Raw genomic sequence first — 23,082 nt, forward strand, 5'->3', positions numbered from 1 at the left:
AAAGAAGATGCAAACTTTGGCAATATACTAGTTATAACATCTCTGCGTACTTATACATCATGTGTACTCATATGAGAGTTTCAAATGACACAATGTACTCATACTAAGAGTTTCAAATGACACATGATGTATAAGTACGTATATGATTGTCATTATTTACAACAATGAAACTCTTAGTATAATTGTCCTACATGTATGCATAAGGTGATCCGATGTTGAAGAGGGTGGTCATAAGAAATGGAGTGTAGGAGGTTGTCGGTTCGAGTCCCACCATCAACAAAAAATGAGAGTTATAAGGGTGGTTGATGGCAGGGTGTAGGAGGTTGAGGGTAGAGTCTCACACCCACAACAAAATATTAACATATTAACAACTAACATACTAACAATTGCCGATCAAAAAAATCTTCCTACATGTATGCAATTTTTTGTTAAATGAAATACTATTTTGGTATTAAATGTTTCTTTCTATGAAATATATATATGGAAATAAAAATTCATAACAATTGCACATAAGTTTCATTGTTTATTGCAGTGTTGTTAAAACCATACCGGTTATCAAACCGGCGAGGGTACTCGTATAGTGGTATAGTGGTTCAACCGATGGTTCAGTAATTAAATCACATGCCGGTTAAATCAGACATACATGCTTATATTTATATATATATATATAAACCTATAACAAAAAAAATTTCAAATAGGTAGCTCAAATTTATAATCGACATTCATATAAACAAACAACTTTAAGTCTTTAACAAATCCAAACTCTAAATTACAAAACATATATCAATCCAAAAGTATCACTTAACAACCGCAAAATATAAATAAATGACTCAAATTCACAACTCACTTTACAAAACAAATAAACTTGGAGTTTTAATATTAGCACCAATGAGTCAAAGTTGTCTCATATTGAGATTATATTTTTGCACTAAATTCTATCTTGAGATAGAATTCTAAGATTACACAAATGTCACTAAGATTACACACGAATGTTATGAACCAAAATGTGTAATCTAAGTATGCATTGGAAGCATGTGTCTTGAAGTGTTGAAGAATGGTTGGAAAGATGAGTCACTTTGTAATGAGTTTTTAAGTTTTTTTAAAAAAAAAAATATGTGTATAAACCGGCCAATTTAGTCAAATATCGGCTGATTCACTAGTTTTGACCGGTTTTGATATTTGGCCGGTTTAACATCTGTACCGTACCACTTAAGGGTCTGGTTCTCCAATTTTCCAGTTGAATCGGCCTGTATGGTACGATTTTTACATCATTAGTTTATTGCCATTTTCAAATCTTCTCCAATATCATCAATCAATGTATATCTTTTGTAGACATATAGTATTGGAAAATCTTAGGTAATGTTTGTTGTATTCATTATTACAATTTTACAGGTATCAACTATACATGTATCAATTTTCTGAAATAATATAATTAGAGTGAGAAACACACTTAGTAACATGGATCATATAGCAAGTAATTTAAAAATAACACAACAATAGTATAAAGAACAATATGATGTGTCTTTTTTAAAAAATTTATTAAAAATAACATATATGGTCAAAGTTCAATTTAAATCAGACATAAAAAACCAACTAATCATTACCACGAATGACAAACTCAACTGAAAGACTAATCAAGTGCAAAAGATAGACACCCAATATATACGAACATGTAATACTTTGGAGTGATTGAATGAATATGGGAATTGGATTACACAATGTTTCGGATGCTAATTTTTTATTGTATGTGGTTGATAACAACAATGGATTCTAAGTTGATGAGTTAGGGTTCATTCAGATTGATCTTAATGTTAGGTATCAGTGGAAAGAACACACCTAGTTAATGTTACCAATTACCGCTTTTTGTACGGAAGCCCTATTTTAGAAAAAGCCCCAGTTAATCGATTAACACTTTGTCTTAATCGATTAACTCACATAAAAAAGCAAGTTGTGAAGTGGCTTATTGTTCAGCCACTCACCGATAATCATATACATATAAAGCAAAAATACTTGAACAGAATTAAACTCAATATGACAATTTTACAGTATCCAAAATTATCAGCTAAAATTAGACAATTATTACAACATGAAATTAAAGAGATTAAGGATAGAAAGAGCCTTCAACAAGAAATTTTATCCCGATTAATTTGCGGGTTCACTTACAAACTACATTCATGCCTCCCATTCTGATCTCGGGAGATTTTCTTCACTGATATTGAAACGAATGTATTTTTATATGCACACTTCCAATACACAAACTTATATGCTCCCTTCTTGAATCTAAGAACCCAATTTCTTGGTTTGACTCACATAACCGCCTAAGAAAACCTTTCTTACAATCTAGCCCCAGCCAAGAAACATTCTAAACTCGAGACCTCTAAGTCTTGGTGAAGACTCACTGAGTCTCTTTGGTGGTACGACAACAAGAGATGGTTTCCCTTGTTACAACAAAAAAACAGAGTATTATCAAGCGCAATGTAGCTCAAAATATCACAATTAAATCTCAGCTAAAAACCTTATACAAGACTTACAAGTAAACATGAATACGTATGAGTTAATTAATGTGCTAAAATAAAGAATTTCTATCCTAGAATTCATCTAAAGAAATGCAAGAATCATGCAAAAGAAGATAGCAAATGTTAACACATTAATCACATGCAATTATATCACAATTAAATCCTAACCATGATACTATCTCTCACTATGCATTTCTCTCTGCCTAAAATGACACAAATGAGCACGGAAAATATGTAACTTAACGATTCTAAAATGAATATATGATGTGTGGTGTAAGACCTTAAAACACAGTATATATAGAAAAGCTTTCTGAAACTCAGTTAATCGATTAAGTTCCCTTTTAATCGACTAACGGCTTGTTGAGAATAAATGAATTCAGTTTTTCAGTTATCTGTTAAAATTGATTTCACGTTAATCGATTAACTCATTCCTTAATCGATTAACTGACATATTTTTCAGTTAAATGATAAAATGGTAAACTACCTATATGTTATGTTTATCAACTATACATGTTTTACTAATATATTATGCCTATGATGCACACATAACATGTATGATTAATGCATGACCATATAATAATCTAGATGACATATCTCATGTAAATAATTTGATTATTTTTAAGACTTGTGAAAATTGCACCTACGTTTACCTAACCTAGACTCAATATCTAAGACACGTATCTATGACTCTAAAAATGACTCTTGTAAGACTTAGTCTATATATGAGATCCTTGAGCCCATGACATGTTGATTTGTTGAGTCATCTTAAAGCTTTGAATGAATCATTGTCTTCATCAAAATATAGGCAATTTAATAGTGCAACACTGACACTTGCACTTTCACTTAATAGATCAGGATATAAAGATGAGTCATTTATTCTAGCATCACAAACTCAACAAGTATTTTATGTTAGTGATTCAACTGATATGAAATGGTCTATTGTTCTTTTAACGAACAAAATAATCATCAATAATATTGATGACCAAGAATATGAAGATATTGATGAAGATGATCCTCTTTTTTTGGGAAAATCAGTCGCGTGAGAGCGAACCAACTACGGATAATGATTTATATACAAGAGATGATCATGATGAAGGGCTTTGGATAAGTCACTATGTTCCTCCAAACAAGGATGACCTTACAAGCTAAAAACAATCAAAGAAAAGGAAAAGGTAGATGCAAGTAGTCTTGGTATAATCATAACTTAATTCTGATTGTTTGTAATTCGTATAATTTTGTTTCTTTGTAATTTGTGTAATTTTTTATTTGTAATTATGTATTCTATCAAAACATAATTGCCATGATATTCATTATTTGTAGTTTGTATTGTATTGATGTTAATAAAATAAACTTTTGGCTTGTATTAATGTGTCTATGTTGTTCAGAATGTATAAATATTTGTGATGTTGAGAATGTATGTTCTGCTAATAAATATATGCAGGTATTAATTTATACAAATCAACAGCGAATTCTAGGGGAATCTCTGACATGCGTTGTTGTAAAGGACAAATATAACAATGTTTTTTTATAGATAGCGTTGTTGTATATTCTTAATACAACAATGCTATGTGTGTGTTGCGTTGTTGTATTAAGGTGTTGTTTGATAATATTTATAAATAATACAACAACGTTTTTCTGTTAATACGTTGTTATATGTATGAACTACAACAGCGCAACAATAAGCGTTGTTAATAATACCTATAAAATGCGATGTTTATATAAGACCTATATGACAACATTTTGTGGACGATGCATTGTTGTATTTATACACTATATGACAGCGCTTTTCGTATGATGCGTTGTGATATATATTCAAGACAACAACATTTGAGAAGCGTTGTTAATCATGACAATATACTACTATGGTCAAACAGAAAGCACATGAAAGTATTGTTATACATCTAAAATAAGCGTTGTTAAACTTCAATTATGACATAGTGATTAAAGTTAATTGATAAAGTTGGGATATAGCTCTCAATGTATTAGGAAAGGTAAGACTTGGATCATTTTTTATATGAGAAAATAAATTCTTTTTTTTGTTGCCTTTGAACGCAGTGGTTAAAATAAGACACAAAAATACAAGAATTATCGTACTTACTAATTTAGAGTGTGTTTGGAATGATAATTCAGATTCAAAGGTTCAACCATTATGAGATTAGTATTTTCATTTTAATAACCTGTGGTGAAGTTTTATACTTTCGGTGTTTATTTAGTTGTTTATGATTTAGTGAGAATATTGAAATAGTTTATAAAATCACATTTTTATTCTTCCATTCAATCTCATGTTAGTAAGAGGTTAATGTAATGATATTGATCTCATTTGTTTGTGTTTAAGTCATAAGTGCTTATGTTTTAAATAAGACATAGTTGATAGAGATTTTAATGAATATTTTTGGGGTGTAATGTATATCAATATTTTATATATGAAAGTTGTTGTGAATTTATTTTTTATTATTATTTTGGGGAAAATGTAAAAAAAAATGCACAATGAAGAAAATAGATATATCTCTCATAACTATTTAAATTGATTTATTTTTAATAACAATTGACTTTTTTTCACAATCCTTACAAGTCAGCTTTCCATATCCTTCATATCATTGGGAAAATTATAATTTAAAATTGAAAATGTATATTAAGGACATATGACTTTCCAAATGAAAAACTTTATCAACTATAAGATTTATTTTTGCATAAGTCAATTGAGATACTTGGACTATGTAATTGTTCTAATAAGCAATTTTTTAATAAATATAAATGCTAAGATTATATTCTTTTTCTTTTGTCTTTCTCTTCTTCTATCAATGTACTTCCCTACCTAATCACATATACATATTTTTAAAACAAGATTTCAGTTGTCTATTAATTTCAAATGTTCAATTAATAATAAATCAAACAATCAATGGAAAGAAAGAGATTAAATTGGGTGATGTGATTTTTCTTTCTTATTTGTTTATGTTGATTTTTAATTTAACATTCATGCACATTCAATTGATAAATAAGTGACGTATTAGTGACAAAGATGGGATGCAACTCTCAGTGTATTATGAGGGGTTTGGATGATTTTTATGTGACAAAAAAATTAATTTATGAGATTAATATTTTCATTTTAATGATTTGTAGTGAAGTTTTATATTTTTATATTTATATAGTTGTTTATGATTTATTCAGAATATTGAAATGATTTATAAGATCACATTTTTTCTTCTTTCATTATATTCAATCTCATGTAAGAAAGAAGTCAGTGTAATATTACTAATCTCAATTATATGTGTTCAAATTAAAAGTACTTATATTTTAAACAAAACATAGTTGATAGAGATTTTAATGGATATTCTTGGGGCATAACGAAAAACTTTGAAAGTATAATTTATTTTTGTTTAAGTCAATTGAGATACTTAGACTATGTAATTATTCTAACAAACAAATTTTAATTAAATGTAAATGCTATGATTATATTCTTTTTCTTATGCTTTTCTCTTCTCTTATCTATGTATTTCCCTACCTAATCAAACTTACATATTTTAAAACAAGATTTGTGTTTTCTATTAATCGCAAATGGCCAATTACTAATAAACAAATAAAATACGTGAAAATATAGTAGATTGAATAAGTTGATAGGACTTGAATGATTTTTTGTATGACAAAAGAAATTAATTTTTGTTATTGGCTTTGAACACAGTGGTTAAAATAAGATACAAAGAATGATTGTACTTACTAATTTAGAGTGTGCTAGAATAATAATTTAGATTGAAGGGTTCAACCATTATGAGATTAGTATTTTCATTTTAATGATTTGAGGTGAAGTTTTATAATTAATTTTCATGTTTATTTATTTGTTTATGATTTAGTGAGAATATTGAAATGGTTTACGAGATCATAGTTTTTCTTCATCCATTCAGTCTCATGTGAGTAAGAAGTGAGAGTAATATTAGTGATCTCAATTGTTTGTGTTCAAGTTTTACGTGGTTATGTTTTAAATGAAACATGGTTGATAGAAATTTTAATCAATATTTTTTGGTTTAACGTATATCAATGTTTTTATATGAAAGTTGTTACGAATGTATTTTTTATTATTATTTTAGAAAAATGAAAAAAAGTGTGCACATTAAAGAAAATAGATATATCTAGCTATCACAACTGCTTCAATGGACTTATTTTTAATGACAATTTACTTTTTTAACAATCCTTACAAGTCAGCTTTTTATGTCCTTTATGTCATTCGGAAAATCATAATTCGAAATTGGGATTGTCCATTAAGGAAATATGACTTTCCAAATGAAAAACTTTGCCAAGTATAAGATTTTTTTGTATGAGTCAATTGAGATACTTGAACTATGTAATTGTTCCAATAAGCAAAAAAAAAAAAAAACTAAAATCTAAATTATATTTTTTTCTTATGCTTTTCTCTTTTCCTATCTATGTACTTCCCTACCTAATGAGATATATATTCTTAAATAAGATTTGCGTTGTCTATTAATTGCAAATGTATTTTTTTATGATTTAGTGAGAATATTGAAATCGATTACAAGATCAAATTTTTCCTTCTTCCATGTAATCTCGTGAGTAAGAAGTCAATGTAACGTTACTGATTTCAACTGTTCATGTTCAAGTCATAAATGTTTTTGTTTTAAGCAAAACATGGTTGGTAGGGATTTTAATAAATATTTTTAGGGTGTAATGTATATCAATGTTTTATATATGAAAATTGTTATGAACATATTTTTTATTATTATTTTGAAATAAAATTTAAAAAGGTGTGCAAATTGAAGAAAATACATATATCTATCACAACTATTTCAATGGATTTAATTTTAGTTATTATTTTGAAAATAAAACTTAAAAATTGTGCACTTTGTACAAAACATATAAGTCTATCATAACACTCTCAAGCTCTAAAAAATGTGTATCACTCTTACATTAACTTTTGAAAATATAAAAAAATTAAAAAGCCTATGTATGAAGTAAAAGATAAATAGTTGTGTAGCTATACTAAAAATAGTGGTTTAATAAAGGATATTTGTACAAAGATATCTTCAAAATAATTACTCAGGTTTTATAATATGCTCCTTTGGAAAAAGGCTAATTATGCAATGTAAAAAAAAATAATTATTAAATATGACAAATGCTATGTATGACACTATGCTAGAAGAAAAAGTGATTGAAGAATAAAAATAAAGTCTTACTATGTTTTTATTGTCAGTTTAAAATTTTCAAAATGCACATTTAACTTGCACCATATATTATCTTACTGACTTTATCAGAAATAAATACTTATTATTTTCTAACAAAATTAGTTGTCGAGGTAACCCTTCTTAACAATTTTACATCAACAATAAAATACGCCGAAATCATCTTTTATGAGGTAACTCTTCATCATATTTTTATTATTAAATTACGTTGTTATTTTTAATTATATTTATGCATAATACATTATCACTCGTGCGAATGAAAGAATGTCCTTATTCGCACGAATATCCTACTAGTTAATAAATAAAGGAGTAGTTCCTTTACCATTGATGAGGATACCTTCACTTAAAAACAACAATGGGACAATAAGTCAAGATCATATGCACTCTCTATTTTCAAACAAAGTATATAATCTTTAAACGGTTATACTCCCTATTTCCCTACCAAAACTGTTCTTTCACTCTCACTTTTTTAATCTTTCTTTCTTCTTATTCAACCATTACTACTTCAAACTTCACTATTTTCTTTTATAAACATCAAAACAAAACAACATTGTTTCTCTTACTCTCCACTTTCGATATTTCAATGACAGTTACACAATTACTCTTTCTCCATGTTTTGTTATTGCTTCCCAAACTGCCTTATATCTCTGCCTATCATAAAAGTACGTTCAATATCTCTCTCTGATTTCATGCATGACAATGACATATATATAGATAAGTCGACAACATTGTTTTAAGTTGCGGTGGTTGAATGCAATTTAAAACACTGGTCGATAATTTAATGAGTGGTTTGTTTGTTTCTTTTAGGCGAGGACATGCCACGTGGTGTTTCGCGAAAACTTTCGAAACCTCTTATTGGAGAAGATGGGAGAATATATGGTTGTTCTGGTAACAACTTCTTCGCTTTTGAAAACAATGGTACCATTGCTTGGTCGTTACATTTAGACTATCAATGCAATCTTAGTATGGCTCCTGTTCATGGAGGCTATGGCAAGGTGAGTGCACCATTGCTTGTGGTAAATGATTATATTATCTATGAAAGAGATACATTTTGTAACAGTTTTGATATGATGAATTTTTCTTCTTAGGTTAATTTGTATTATTCAGAGTCCAAAGTAACTAGTGGATATTGAGTGTCATATTTGTCAACAAGGGATTTTCTTGTTTGCAGCACTAATAATGCATTAGAATTATTTACCTTAATCTTTCAATTATCTAGAATTTATGCTAATATGATATTTAAGTTATTAAAATCCACATTTTTGGTTGAATATTGGAAAATTGTTCAGCATAATAACAAGTGGGTTTCTTATTCTTTGTTCAGTTTGCACATCCCATACTTTATGTGTCATGGAATTCCCAAAATATAGTTTGGATAGAATAATGGGCATCCTAGATCAATCTTTTAAATTACAATGGTAGTCGTCATTGCTGTTATAGTTGTAGTTATTGTAATTGAAACCATTGCAACTGCATCGTTGTCATTCGGTCACACTGCAATTACAGAGTGGTGCGGTTGCAACGGTCCTGCAACCGCAATATTGCAACAATCACAGCAACTGCAATATTGTAGCAATCACTACAACTGTAATATTGTGGTCGAAACGTGATGTGGTCAGCAATTGAAACAATATCTTACATCTTTGAACCAAATAAGGTGCTGACATCTTAAAGTAGCCTTTCTTCACAGATTTCTGTTAGCCATGTAAACAGTGTTTTTTGTATTGATATAAAAGACTACCTAATAAGACTAAACAAAATGTCCAATTGTTATTAATTTTTTCCTTGTATGGAATTTGCAGATATACTTGGTAGCTGAAAACAGAATACTAATGATTAATTTTGGAAGCACACAAACCTCTGAGCCCGTGGCCGAAATTTTCTTTGGTCCGGAACATGGTGAAAATAGAGAGATTGTAATTATTGGGGTATCAGTAAGCACATTAAGCTCAACAGTGTTCATCAATATGAAGAATAGAGGACTCTTTGCATATAGGTATAATGGAAGCTTGCGTTGGAGTGTAGGACCTGTGCTTTATCATTATAGCTACCGTCAAGGATGCAAGAAAAATCTTACAGATTGTTACTTTGCATCAGTACCAATGCTTGATCAATGTGAGGCTAGCATATATGTAAGGTTTACTGATCATTGATTTACTGCAATTATTGTTACTTTGAATTCGATGTGATTATGCTATGGCCGATACAACAACATTATTGTGATTCAGCGTCACACGACAATTACGATACAATATTGCAGTCTACAATTTGAATCATAATTGTACATGACCTCATAGAATTTGTATACATTTTTATTACTTGCAGATCTCAAATACAGAAGGAGAATTATATTGTTTATCGATTCGTAATCACGAATTTAGATGGATACAAGATTTGAGTTCATTAGATAAAGTTTTTTCAATCACCCCAGGAAATAATGGTCATGTATACATAACTATTCCAGTGAGGACTCTTGTTCTGGCTCTAGATGCATTTTCAGGTAATATCCTTTGGCAGAGAAGCATAGGGCCATTGAGCAAAGCAGATTCTGCTCCTGTAGTGGACACTAATGGTTAGTTTTCTCTCTTTCAAAAGTTTTATAATCTTTAGGTTCCATAATCTCACTCTTAACATGATTCCCTTTATATATCCATTATTTACGTAAATCGATGTGTCACAAGTTCAAATCCAGAAAACAGTCTCGTTTGATGTAACAGGATGGGTGTCTATTGGTTCGTTGGATGGATTCCTATACTCATTTTCACCAAATGGAGTTCTTAAGAAATTCTCAAATAGAAATACTGAAAACTCTGTGGTTCAAGTTAGTCCTTTCCTAGATTGCTCTGGCTTTGCAATCTATTATTCACAGATAGATATGGAAGGAAAAGTTAGCCATAGTATTAGTGATTACACCATTGTTTCAGCAATTAGACCAAAAGCTGCATTATTTACAATGTTGGTTCCTGCAACTGGGTCAATGTATTGGTTTGAAAGTTATACAGGTATGTTTTCTTAGTCCATTTCTCAATAGAGAATGGAGTATCTCCTGGTATAAGGAGATAAGTTATCTCCTCCTACCAATGAAATCATGATATGTGTCGTGTTTCATCATTTTCTATAAAAATATTTTTAAAAATAAATAAAATAAAATACATGTCACATTTTTACTGACTAGAGAAATAAATTATCTCATAATATGAGGAGATACATTATTCTCTTCTCATTATTATTGACTTTTAGTAAAAAATGATCTAATTTTCTGAATGATTACTTGAAATAGGTCAATTTTTAACTTCATTATCCAAGAGTGATCTGAGTAAATTTGTAGTGGATGAGGAGATTATTGTTGCTTTCCTTGTTGCCTCAAGTAAGAGTCTACTCTCTTAACTAATCATATTCTTCTTTCAAGAACACTGAATTTATGACATTGGCCCATTGCATTTCAAAGATTTTTATTCTAGTCAAATTTACAATTTCATAGTGTACTTGTTTGAATGCAATTGAGGGTGAGCCTCGATGCAATGATAATGCTGCTTGCCTTTTAACCTGAAGGTGATGGGTTCAAATCCTGAAAACAACATTTTCAGTTTGTGAGAATAATGTTGCATACGTTTACTCTTTTTAGATTCTACTAGGTAGAAGTCTCGTGCACTGTAACACCATTTTACTTGTTTGAAAGCAATGACAACTTGTTTTTGATATTCAATGTAGATACTGGAAACCCACTGCAATGTCGTACTATAGGTATGCATCTATTTTAACCTTAATCTATTTCTTAACCGCAACTACAATTAAACTGAAATTTACAATTGCATCTTGTTATTCATCTGTTGTACATTGATCAAAGCCAACTATTGTTCAAGTATATTTCCTTGTAGCTCTTGCACTTCTTCTAAGACTCTCATTTTGCCTATATTTATTTATACTAGTCATTGTTTTAATATCAACTCACAACTGCAGTATTGTGATTTTGGGAGTCTCTTCAATAAGGTGTCCCATTTTAGGATTGTGATTACTAGATTGTGGTATTGCATTACAGATGTGTCAATGTGAATATTTTTATCTCAATAAATATATTTGAATTCGATGCAACCTGTTGTATTGTGTTATGCAAATATCTTTGTGATTGTACGGCATTGCAATTGCAATATGATTTAATTGCAGTGACCCCACAACCACAATATTGCAGTCACATCGATGTAGTCCGCAATTTGAAACGATGGATGGAGTCATTATATGGACTTTAGTAGTTCAAGTTGTATATGATATCAACTCTTGGCTAAAATGTGGTTTTCTGCTGCCTAAATTATTTGTAATCACTTCATAGATCAGAGGCTTACATCAAGCTGCTCTCAAGCAAGGACTGTGCATGTCAACATATATACAGGTGATGATCAACACTGTAAATTAACAACAAAATTTGGCATTTTGTTACAATTAAATGCATATTTTTGTAGGAAATGAAAGAGCTATATTATTGTTTCTACTCTTTGAGTCTACTCTTTTAGTGGTTCTTGCTGCACTTGTAAGATTTTGCTTTACATTCTGGACAAAAAAGAAGCTTCAAGCTCAAGGCATTGGAAGTTTCCTTGATAAGAGAGTAAGCTCTAAATCCTTTTTGCTAGTTCTTCTTCTACAATTCCTTACACTACTTATTTCATTTGTATTACTTTTATAAAAATGCACCTGAAATCATCGGCCATGTTAATTTCCTAATGAACATTTCAGCGCTCGCTTCGGCATAGAAAGAAAGCTTTTGATAGGACAATCACAGAACTTGAACAAAAGGCTTCAAAGGAAGAAGTGGGCAATGAAGTTTTTGAAAAGTTGGGGGATATAGTAAGAGAAAGAGAATGCATAGAAAGAAAGCTCTCAAGTATGTATAGTTTAGGCAGAGACAAAACTCACTCTCAATCAAAATCATTGCTTCCTTTACATAAGGGAAAAACAAAAGCAAAAAGATACTCATTTAAGGATGCAAATGAAAGTGTAGCAATCTTCCACACAGTGAGTGATACATGTTCTAGTGAGAGCAGCATTGAAGAAGAGATTAGAATGGTTGAAGGCATGGACTTATCAACTAAGGCCAAAGGAAAAAAACCAATGGTGGAGGATAGTTCAAGTAGTGATATCTAAATATCTCAAATAATATTCTAGCATATAATAATGATACAATTCTATTACAATATGATACAATTTAGTATTAAATTATGAGGAGGGATCCATTTTCTCATCATAGCTATCAATTTTAGGGAATTCCAACGATTTCAATCAGTATGTAGATCTAAATCATTAGATGTCCATAAAATTGATGATCAGGATGTGAAAAAACTTACTCGTATAGTAAATGGATCCTCACTCTTAAATTTTATTATTATACTTATTTTATCTTAAAATAAAATTCTAATATAAAGTTATGCACTCTTATATACATGGGTCATGACAATAAGTACAAAAATTAACTTGTAACACATAATTTTTGGAATGTTACACAATAGTATTATTTCAACAATTATTACATTGATAAATTCCAGTTAACAATACCCTAAATTACAAAGAATATGAAGAGGACCATAGCAAGCAGAAAATTTTCAGAAACAAAAGGTGACAAAAAATAGCATTCTGATTGGCTCGGGACGAGGAATGAGACACTGCATAGGATAGGTGATCTCTGTTCACTTATAGAAGCCTTGGAGTTATCTCAAAGGTTCCAAGGCCTCGATCTGTTTTGGGAGTACATAATTGTTGAGTCCTCTTGCTCTCTACTCCTCCAACTGCTCTGAGTCTCATTAAATAAAGTTGAACTATCATGGCTACCAAAAGCCATCCTCCTAAACATTCTCATTTGTGCAGATTGCTGCGCCGGATCAAACACCGAACTCTGCCCGGGTTTCACTCCATTATTCAGATCTGGAAATTCATCTAAGGAATCGAAAGCTCTCACTACCTGGGATGTGGCATTCATATCAAAGCATGCATAGTTAATATTGTCATAATCTTAACGAGTATATTCTAAATCAAGAGGACGAATTTTTACCTTGCTCATCTTTGGCCTCTTTACTGCAGAGTGACGCACACAGGCTGCAGCAGCCTCAATCATCTGAAACATTTCATTTCTATTGTAGTTATTCTCCAGTCTTGGATCTACCAAATTCTCGAAGTCCTCAGTTTCGTGTGCTTCGCTCAACAGAGGCCGAGCCTGGAAAATAAAAATAAGCAATTTTTATCGGGACTCTATTCCCTTCCCTTGCCAAAACAAAAGAATCTCTAACATAAGCTCCTACTTACTCACCCATTCGACCAAGCTCTCATCACCAATTGGCTGAGAAGCATCTACAGGCTTCCGACCAACAATTAGCTCCAAAAGCACAACCCCAAATGAATATACATCAGATTTTTCGGTCAATTTCCCAGTTGTTGCGTATTCTGGTGCCATGTACCTGGAAAGACAGACCATTATGTCCATTACATATACTCAGAAGAAGAATAGTTTCAATATCTGGATGGTTTTAAGCTGCATATCTTGAAAAGGACCTTAAAAACAAGGCATAATAGACCACGGAGCAATAAATGATTTGTGCATATATAAGATACAAGCTGAGATATATAACATTAGGTCAGATAAAAAAAAGTTCCTAGCAAATTTGAGCTAACCATCAGATTATGATAATCAGCACACAAATCTCTACTTCCAGTGCTTGCCCGACTTAACTTACGAACTAATAATTATTAATCCTTCAGAAATATAGATAACAATGCATAATAAACTGATAATAAAAGGGCAGTCCAATGCACGAGACTTCCAGTTAATAAATCTGGGGAGGGTAAATATATGCAGCCTTATCCCTATAAGCGGAGAGAGTGTTTCAAGGATTTAAACCCATGTCCTCATGATCGAGGGTTAATAATAGTATGCTATCAATAAACACTAAAGTATGTGACTGAGGCTAAAAACCCAGGAGTAACATACCCAAAGGTTCCCATTACACGTGTGGATACATGTGTATTTGTATCCAACGCCAATTTTGCTAGCCCAAAATCTGAAACCTGTTTGTCAAACATCCCAAAATAAAATTCACATTAGAAAAAACAATAGATAAAGTTGGAGACGCCAATTTTGCCCAAAGCAGGCAATGAAGCGTTAATAAAATAAACAGGCCTTCTTATTGAAAATGATGACTCAATGCACGAGGTTTACACCTAGCAAGATTTCGGGAGGGTAGATGTATACAACTTTACCCAATGAGCGAAAACGCGCTATTTCCAATAATAATATTGCCATAATGCAATTAGCAGTTATGTCAAACCATTCAAATGAAAATAAAATTTAGAAGTATTCTGCATCAGAGTGTACAGATTACAAAAGCAACTTACTTGAGCTTCAAAATTTTGATCAAGAAGGATGTTTGATGACTTAATGTCTCGATGAATAATGCGTGGATGGCCTGATAAGTTAATTTAAAAGAAATAAGAAAGAGGAGCTGAACAAAAAAACATGGGTGAGGAAGATACGGAAAATAATATACTGTAAAGGCCTAAACAACAAGCATAAAGAAGAGTGATTTTAAATTTGCAACTAACCCTAAGTTAAAAAGGTACATATTTTAAAAGAATGCCACCAAACATAAGATATATATATATATATATATATCAATAGTAGTGCAATGAAATGTCTTATCTTCTGTGGAAAACTATACATTTCAGGAAACTTCGGAAAAAAGACGTAACTTACAGTCTTCGTGTAGGTAAGCTATTCCACGAGCTGCACCAGCAGCAATCTTGACTCTGGTAGGCCAATCCAGAACAGGTCTGTTTTTACCTGTAAAATTTTGAATTCAAATGTCAAGTTTTACAACAAAATTTGGACGAGAAAATATGTGTTTGAGAATTTTGATATTAACTAGATGAACTTGTATTTATTATATTTTATTTCGTTAGTATATATCATATGGAATAATAGATTGTAATTATTTTTTACGATTTTTACTACCAGATCGTGTAAAGACAATATTAATATGTAGTTCTTGAAGTTCACCTCTTATATATAAAAAACAATAAGAAACCGGGGCTCAATATCATTCGTCATCAAGCTAACAAATGAACTTCATAAACTATACTTTTTTCATCAGTTTACCAAAATGAGATATTAAACATATATTAGCTTTTTTACAGTGATATATATCTTACCATGAAGATGGAAATGAAGAGTATCATTGGGAAGAAAATCGTAGACAAGCAGTCTTTGATGATCGGATATACAGTAACCCACCAAGGAAACTAGGTGGCGATGATGTACACGGCTAATAATCTCAACTTCTGCTTGGAATTCCCGTTCTCCTTGCCCACCACCGATTTTGAGTTGTTTCACAGCCACTTCTCTTCCATCTATGAGCAAACCTTTATACACACAACCAAATCCACCTTCTCCCAACATATTTTGTGCCGAAAACCCATTTGTAGCTTCACTAAGTTCTTCATATGTGAACGATGACCTTGAACTACCTGCTCCACTGAACTCTGATTGTGGATACACATAATCATTACTAGAGGCAGTAACTGCAAAGTTAGCTGAAGACTGTGGCCTCAGGAATAAGGTACCTAGAAGAGAACATCAATGTTTAAAAGAAATTATTCTAGAAGCCATATACAAAATTATAAATGAAGCTATAAACATAATGCAACAAACATCCGACAAGTTTTCGGAACAGAACAAATTGTAATGAGAACTATCAAACTCGGTTGTCTTAATTAGCTAAAACTCATCAAATATGCTGAAAATAAAGACACCAATGACACCACTGAGACTGAAAAGTAGATATTTTTTCTTCAGGGTAAAAGGACACTGGACACCGTATCCAAGCACAATAGCCATTTAATCGTTGCTAACAGATTGATCATATTTCCCGGAACAAATCAAGCAGTAACTTATGTCTAACAATTTTTCAATTAGAGACGTGCAAGATCAAATAAATGGCACCCGTGTGACTGGAAAGAAATGTGATGTTTAATGATAAGTGATTGATACAATGATATTACTATATTAGACTTCTGAGTTCTGATTATAAGTAAAGAAGCATCCCGGGTTTTTTTGTTTCTTTGCTAATACTTAGCGACCAGAACATGGGGATATCTCTGATTCATTATCGAAATTTGAAAGTACTTAGCAACTAGAATCCCTTATGTTCCAAGATTATCTACAATTCAGCTCAATGGAGAGCTTCGTAGATCCTACTATGTTTATCTTAATAACAAATAATCAAGGCTAACAACCAAAACAAAATGCAATAAACTAGAAGAGCATATATACCAACAGGTTGTCAATACACAGTGCAATACCTGAATTGTGAGAAGAGGTCAATGGAGAATCAATAGGAAAACCGTTTTTCGATCCTGTTCCCTTCCTCTTCTTTCTCTTTACAAACCATACAGCCATAACAATAAGGCTGAGGACAAAAAACCCAACTACAACACCAACAGCTGCATTAACTCCGGTATTCATCCCTCCCGAATTCGAAGATGTGGATACAACATCCATGCCATTCCCATTAGTTGGTTTAGCAGTGGGTTTCTCAGTTGGAATAGAGGGTAGAGCTACAGTTGGACCCCCGGCCACTGTCTTATTAGGCGCAGGACCGGGCAAAGAAGCCGTAGGTGGTGCGACCGAAGGAGGGGTTGCCAATGGCAATGTGGATGGAGGAGGAGCACCAGGGGGAGGAGGGGGTTGAGAAACAGATGGAGGGGTTGCCTGCGAAGGAGGCGAATGGGATGCTTTCGGCGGCTTTCCATGACGGGGAGGAGGAGGAGGAGAATGGGTGGTTGGTGGACTTGCCACCTTGGCAGGAGGAGGAGGAGGGGGGGAGGGTGAAATTGGTTGAGGAGGAGGTGGATTTGAGGGTTGAGGAGGAGGTGCAGAAGCTACCAATGGTGGAGGAGGGGACAAGTTCTGAGCTTTAGGAGGAGGGGCTGCAACCACCACTGGTGGAGGAGGGGACAAATTCTGAGATGGAGGAGGGGCAGTGGTAGCTGCCTGTGGTGGGGGTGGTGATGCTGTTACAGCTGGTGGTGGAGAATCAGGTGGTGGAGGAGGAGGTGAAATTGTCGGCGGCGGGGGCGGCGTAGTTGATGGTGGAGGAGGAGAAAGAGGAGGGGATGGAGGAGGTGCTGCAGGCACATCCTGAGAAGTTGAAGGAGGTGGAGATGAAGAATTAGAGGTTTCACTAGGCTGAGAAGATGGTGGTGGAGTTAAAGAATTTGTTGAAGAAATTGGTAATGAAACATTTGGAGAAAGAGAAGTTGAATCCATAATCAAATTTTATCAAAATCTTCACTCAAAACAACAAAAATTTCACTAACTAAAACACTTCTTCCACCACTACTTTCCTAAACTAGTAACTCTCAAATTTCCAATCTTTTTCAATATCAAACATTAAACTCAATAAAATTAACATAAAATCTTCAACTCCAAAACCCAATTCACAAAAAAATTGGGCAAAATAAAAAAGTCAATACCTACAAACTACTTTAAGTAAAGTTCAAACCTTTATGATCAACTGAAAATACTAGAGTAAATGCAAAATTCACAATGGGAAAAGAAACCCAACTCAGATATCAAAACCCACAATGACCCAGATTTGTTAATACCCTTAACAACTTTAGAAATCAAAGTTAAGAACAAAATGCAGCATACCCAGATCTCAAAAACTATAAAAATGAAATCTTTAGCAAAATTATGAATAGATAGTAATTGTTTGTAGAAGTTGTTTGAGTTATTTTTAGGAATATTGCAACAATGACACATTCAGCACCAGATATGCAAAAAAGAACGTGGAGACGACTCTGAAAACGATTTCTTCTTCAAATGCACACTATATTTCACTTCTTCACTCACATGCACTTGCAATAGGAAAAAGTTATTTCTAATTTCAAATGGAAATTGAGAAAATCAATTATTAACGGTTTGATTTTTTTATTTTGACTTTTTTTATTTATTTCTAAGATAGTGAATAATTTCCCAAATAAGCTATTTTTTGGTTACATAAATTCGGCTAATAATATATAATTAATTTGATATATTTAATTTAATATAATTAATTTGATATATATTTTTTTAAAATACTCTCATTTAATTCTTACTATTTCACCTCATTAACATAAAGAGAATTAATTCTTACCCTTCTAAAACATCAATTTGAAACAAAATGAAAATGTCAAACCATCACTTTTTAAGAAAAAGTGTAATGTATATGTAATAACAAGCTAAATATTTATATACAATCAGTATATCATTTATCATTCATTTATATTACTTTTATTTAAAAGTTAATAATTATTAAAAATAAATAGTATGTGATATAGTAATACCATAAAAACTCTTACATTATTAATATATACATTTTTTTCTATGTAAGACACTCTAGCATTAGCATTGCATTTTTAAACAATTGTAATTTTCCATTTTGGTGTGCAATTCCCTATTCCTGTTTAACAATTGAGTTTAGATATTTTTTTGACAAAACTAATAAATTGACCCTTTAATTCATTTCTGGTTTTCAAGTTAGTCTAATAGTTTTTGTTACAATTTGATTATTTAACTTACTTCATGTCTTCAAATCAATTCTTCTATTTATATTTTCAAATATATTCAAAGTGTGGTTTTTTCTTTACTATTTAAAATTTAAATTCATTTTTTAATGGTTGTTTTAGAAAAGTGATAGAGAATTTTTAGAAAATTTTACTAGTACAAATTTAAAATAGAAAAAATAACTTAGATGATACTCAAGAGAGTATCTAAGAGTTGTCATAATCATAAACACAAGTAAATCAAGTTGTTTAAAGTTACTTCACATCTTAATCATCAATTATAAGGAAATCTAATAATTTAGATTTACTCACTAATTCAAGTAATTAAATTCTCCTAGAATTGATAATTAAGTTATGAAATAAATTTCTTAAATTAAATAGATCACCTTCTCTATATTTTCTCTATATGTTACTCCTAATAAATACTAATTTGAGCATCTGAATTATCACGTATCCATATTATATATAACATAACTATCATATATATTAGCTTTAAGTGAAGGTGATTTCTATTTTTAATGATAAACTTATTTATGTTTTATTAAAATTTTAAATGCTGCACTATCTTGATAAATTTGTGTAATTGAAAATAGAAAAGAAGTTTAGTATCAAAAGTTAATTAGTAAACTATCTTTTTGTTAAAGCAAAACGACTTTATTTCGGTTGGAGAGCCTAACTAACATGCATGGAATAAAAATATGGAAGACAAGTCTCTAAACCTAGTGAAATTATTAGATGATTTATAACTAATGGTTCAAACTAAATTCTTACTTATTAATGATTTAAAGACAAATAAATCATTCTTAATTAATGGTTAAAATATATCTGAGACCATTAATTATAGCATGTAATATATATATGCTGTCAAGGTTAAGATTTAAATACAGTTAATATTTCATCAATTGTTTATTTATATTACTTTTTTGTGAAAAACCAATGATAAATAAATATAAATATTTAATGATACAATAAAAATATATAAATCTCATCCATAGATATACTTTTTATGTTGATTAATGATTATAACGATATCTTAAGTTTTCATGGAACATGCAATAACGCAATAAGTGGTTGTTAATTATGGGGTGTAATCTCATATCCCATCAAAATGTACTATTCAATATGCCACTGTTTGTGATTGATCAGAAAAATAATTAATTATTAAAATTTTAATTTAATTATATCAATCACAAACAATAACAAATCGAATGACATACTTAGTGAGATAACAGATGTGCTCCCGTAATTATGAGGCATGGTCTTAAATAAATAAATAAATTCTAGAAAGAAAGAAGAAGTGGAGTAACACCATGTTATTAAAGTATTATTAGTTGGAATAGTCAGAGGCTGAGAGGTAGATTCTAACTTCTATTTATTTTATTCCTTTTTTATTTTATGTCATTTTCATTTGCAATAATCAATCATTCAATCGATCACCCAACTCATAAGGACTCTTCACCTGCGTTAACCAATTTGTTTTTTAGTTGTTTTAAGAAGTGTTGGAAAATAACTAATATATTTTTCTACACCTATACAAATCTCCTAATATATATATATATATATATATATATATATAATATATATATTATATTAATTACACATGTTAGAGATTTAAGTATAATCTTTTAAACAAAAAATATGATAAGTGTAATTATATCAAACATAATATGATATATTATGGAAGCAAATTCAAATAGTATACGAGTAATATATTTTCATTATTTTTGGTTCGTTACAATATAATATAAAAATGATCTAAACAATATCTCCTTACATTATTAATTCATTTTGCAATGAACTAAAAATAATGAAGATATATCGACTCTTATTTTATTTGGATTTCTCTCCACAATATACCATATTTTGTTTAACTTAATTATTATGCTTATCACTCATTTTTTGTTTAAAATATCACACTTATTTTCAGTGAAGGAAAATTTAGTATAATGTATATATATATAACTATGAGTGTGTAAGTTTGAGATTGCAACTAAGAAGAGTGGTGAATTAGTTGACTTAAAATAATGACCATTTTTTTCTGCAAATTCAAGAGTTAAAGTGCAACGAAAAATATATGCAGAAAATTAATAAGTAAAATCAAAGAGATAAGGAAGAAGAAAGTACACACGAATATTATATTGGTTCACCTTCTTGTCCACCGAAGGCTACATCTAGTACTCTTGCAGCATAAGAGACTTTTCCACTAAAGATTATGAGTTGCAATTACAATATATCACTCTGAGATCTATATGTACCTTACACACTCCTTAATTCTTATTCACCTTTGGAAAACACATTTCCAAGTGATTCTAATCCAATTTCTTATCACACCCCATGAAAGAAAGTATGCTGCAATAATAATGAAGAATGTATAACAATGGCAGAATTACCTTTACAAGTATGAAAGTGATGTAACTTAAGAGCTTTTGAAATTTGTATAAGAGTTGTGTATATGTTGTGTGTAGTGATTGTGAGTTTCAATGCATTTATATAGGCTTTCCAATCAGCCAAAATGTCTCTTTGAAAGGGTAGGAATTGACTGGAATGAAAACATCTCTTTTGGATTGAAACTCATTCACTTTGAATTTGAAAATCTGATGTAACAACTCTCAGTAATCGATTACAACATTGAGTAATCGATTACTCAAGTGTTCTGTCCACTGATCATTTATTTTTGAATTAGAGTAATCAATTACAGCAAATTGAGTAATCGGTTAATCAACTTGAATAACACTGGTAATCTGTCACTCAAAGACAATAATGGATTACTTTGATCAGTTTTAAGTTGGATTACACTTGTAACCTGTTACTTAGATGAAGTAACCCGTTACACACTATTTTTGAAAATTGTTTTAAGTATTTTAAAGTGTTTCAATTTTCTTAAAAAATATTTTGAGCATTACTACTATTGTATAATTAAGAGTATAGGATATGAGTATCTATTTTAGACTTAGACTAAAAGTCTTCAATATCTTGAAGATTGAATCTTCATTGTCTTTATACGTATTCTTCCTTTTCTTATTTTTGGTGATGTTGATATCTTCATCAAAATCGTGCCAAGGTCAGGAACAAGATCTTCTTCACAATTTTTCTCCCCCTTTTGACTTCATCAAAAAGTAGAAAAGCCAAGAGTTTTCCAGCACAATATATATATATATATATATATATATAGAATACATGCAATAGGATATATATAACATATAATAATATCTAAAAAGATGTTCAAGCATTAACAATGCAAACAACATAATAGAAATTTGCCCGAAACCAGGAGAAATTAACATTACAATAAAAAAATCCTAACAACAGATAAAGTCTAAGATTCAGGCTCAGATTTGTCTTCATCAATGTCCATGCTACTCAGCTTAGAAGAGAGACGATGAAGTTCAAAATGGGTTTGTTGATTCTGAGTATCAAAGGCATCCATCCGGTTTGTGATATAGCCTCAAGAGAAATCAATTCATTCATAATCATTTGGTTTGAAGGCATGACAACAGATGAGGAAGATTAAACATAAAACTCATAAGGTTGAGGTTCAGAAGGATTAGTAGGGGTAGGTTCTGGTTCAGGAGCAGGAGGTCTATCTTTCTTATGCTTGTAGGTCCGGTCACGAAGATCAAATGTGAAGCCCATTTTATGGATTACATCCACCTCAATATGGCTTTCACGAGGATTAAGCGGGACCTTAGTTTCTCCAGCAGCAGAAACACCAAAATGCTCAAGGATTTTTGTTATGAAGATTGCATATGGCAAAAGGCTTTGGGTTCCTCTTACAGACCACATTTGTCTCATTATCA

At 31.0% G+C, this 23,082-nt stretch overlaps 2 protein-coding genes across 2 annotated transcripts; one reads left to right on the forward strand and one right to left on the reverse strand.

Moving 5' to 3' along the window:
* Positions 8,232–12,841, forward strand: LOC109353806 (protein GAMETE EXPRESSED 3). Its single transcript, XM_019596168.1, has 10 exons — positions 8,232–8,367; positions 8,513–8,700; positions 9,508–9,837; positions 10,031–10,277; positions 10,423–10,707; positions 10,986–11,072; positions 11,417–11,449; positions 12,033–12,092; positions 12,163–12,305; positions 12,434–12,841. The coding sequence occupies exons 1-10, from the start codon at positions 8,289–8,291 to the stop codon at positions 12,839–12,841; spliced, it is 1,860 nt and encodes a 619-aa protein (XP_019451713.1). The 5' UTR covers positions 8,232–8,288.
* Positions 13,156–18,008, reverse strand: LOC109353807 (proline-rich receptor-like protein kinase PERK8). Its single transcript, XM_019596169.1, has 8 exons — positions 17,042–18,008; positions 15,893–16,303; positions 15,438–15,524; positions 15,080–15,150; positions 14,676–14,752; positions 13,998–14,145; positions 13,743–13,904; positions 13,156–13,652 (listed from the first exon to the last, which is right to left on the reverse strand). Exons 1-8 carry the CDS (start codon positions 18,006–18,008, stop codon positions 13,407–13,409), a joined length of 2,169 nt encoding a protein of 722 aa, XP_019451714.1. The 3' UTR covers positions 13,156–13,406.

The sequence above is a fragment of the Lupinus angustifolius genome, chromosome LG08 (assembly GCF_001865875.1).
Source record: "Lupinus angustifolius cultivar Tanjil chromosome LG08, LupAngTanjil_v1.0, whole genome shotgun sequence".
In the NCBI taxonomy this organism is placed as follows: Eukaryota; Viridiplantae; Streptophyta; class Magnoliopsida; order Fabales; family Fabaceae; genus Lupinus; species Lupinus angustifolius.

What these genes read in the sequence shown, in the direction of transcription:
- LOC109353807 (XM_019596169.1), bottom strand. Translation starts at nt 18,008, where the DNA reads ATGGATTCAACTTCTCTTTCTCCAAATGTTTCATTACCAATTTCTTCA. An exon ending in ATCAAAATTTTGAAGCTCAA is followed by an intron (nt 14,753 to 15,079) that starts GTAAGTTGCTTT and finishes TTTGACAAACAG; the next exon opens with GTTTCAGATTTTGGGCTAGC. An exon ending in CGTGTAATGGGAACCTTTGG is followed by an intron (nt 14,146 to 14,675) that starts GTATGTTACTCC and finishes CTGTCTTTCCAG; the next exon opens with GTACATGGCACCAGAATACG.
- LOC109353806 (XM_019596168.1), top strand. Translation starts at nt 8,289, where the DNA reads ATGACAGTTACACAATTACTCTTTCTCCATGTTTTGTTATTGCTTCCC. An exon ending in AATGTGAGGCTAGCATATAT is followed by an intron (nt 9,838 to 10,030) that starts GTAAGGTTTACT and finishes TATTACTTGCAG; the next exon opens with ATCTCAAATACAGAAGGAGA. An exon ending in TCCTGTAGTGGACACTAATG is followed by an intron (nt 10,278 to 10,422) that starts GTTAGTTTTCTC and finishes TTGATGTAACAG; the next exon opens with GATGGGTGTCTATTGGTTCG.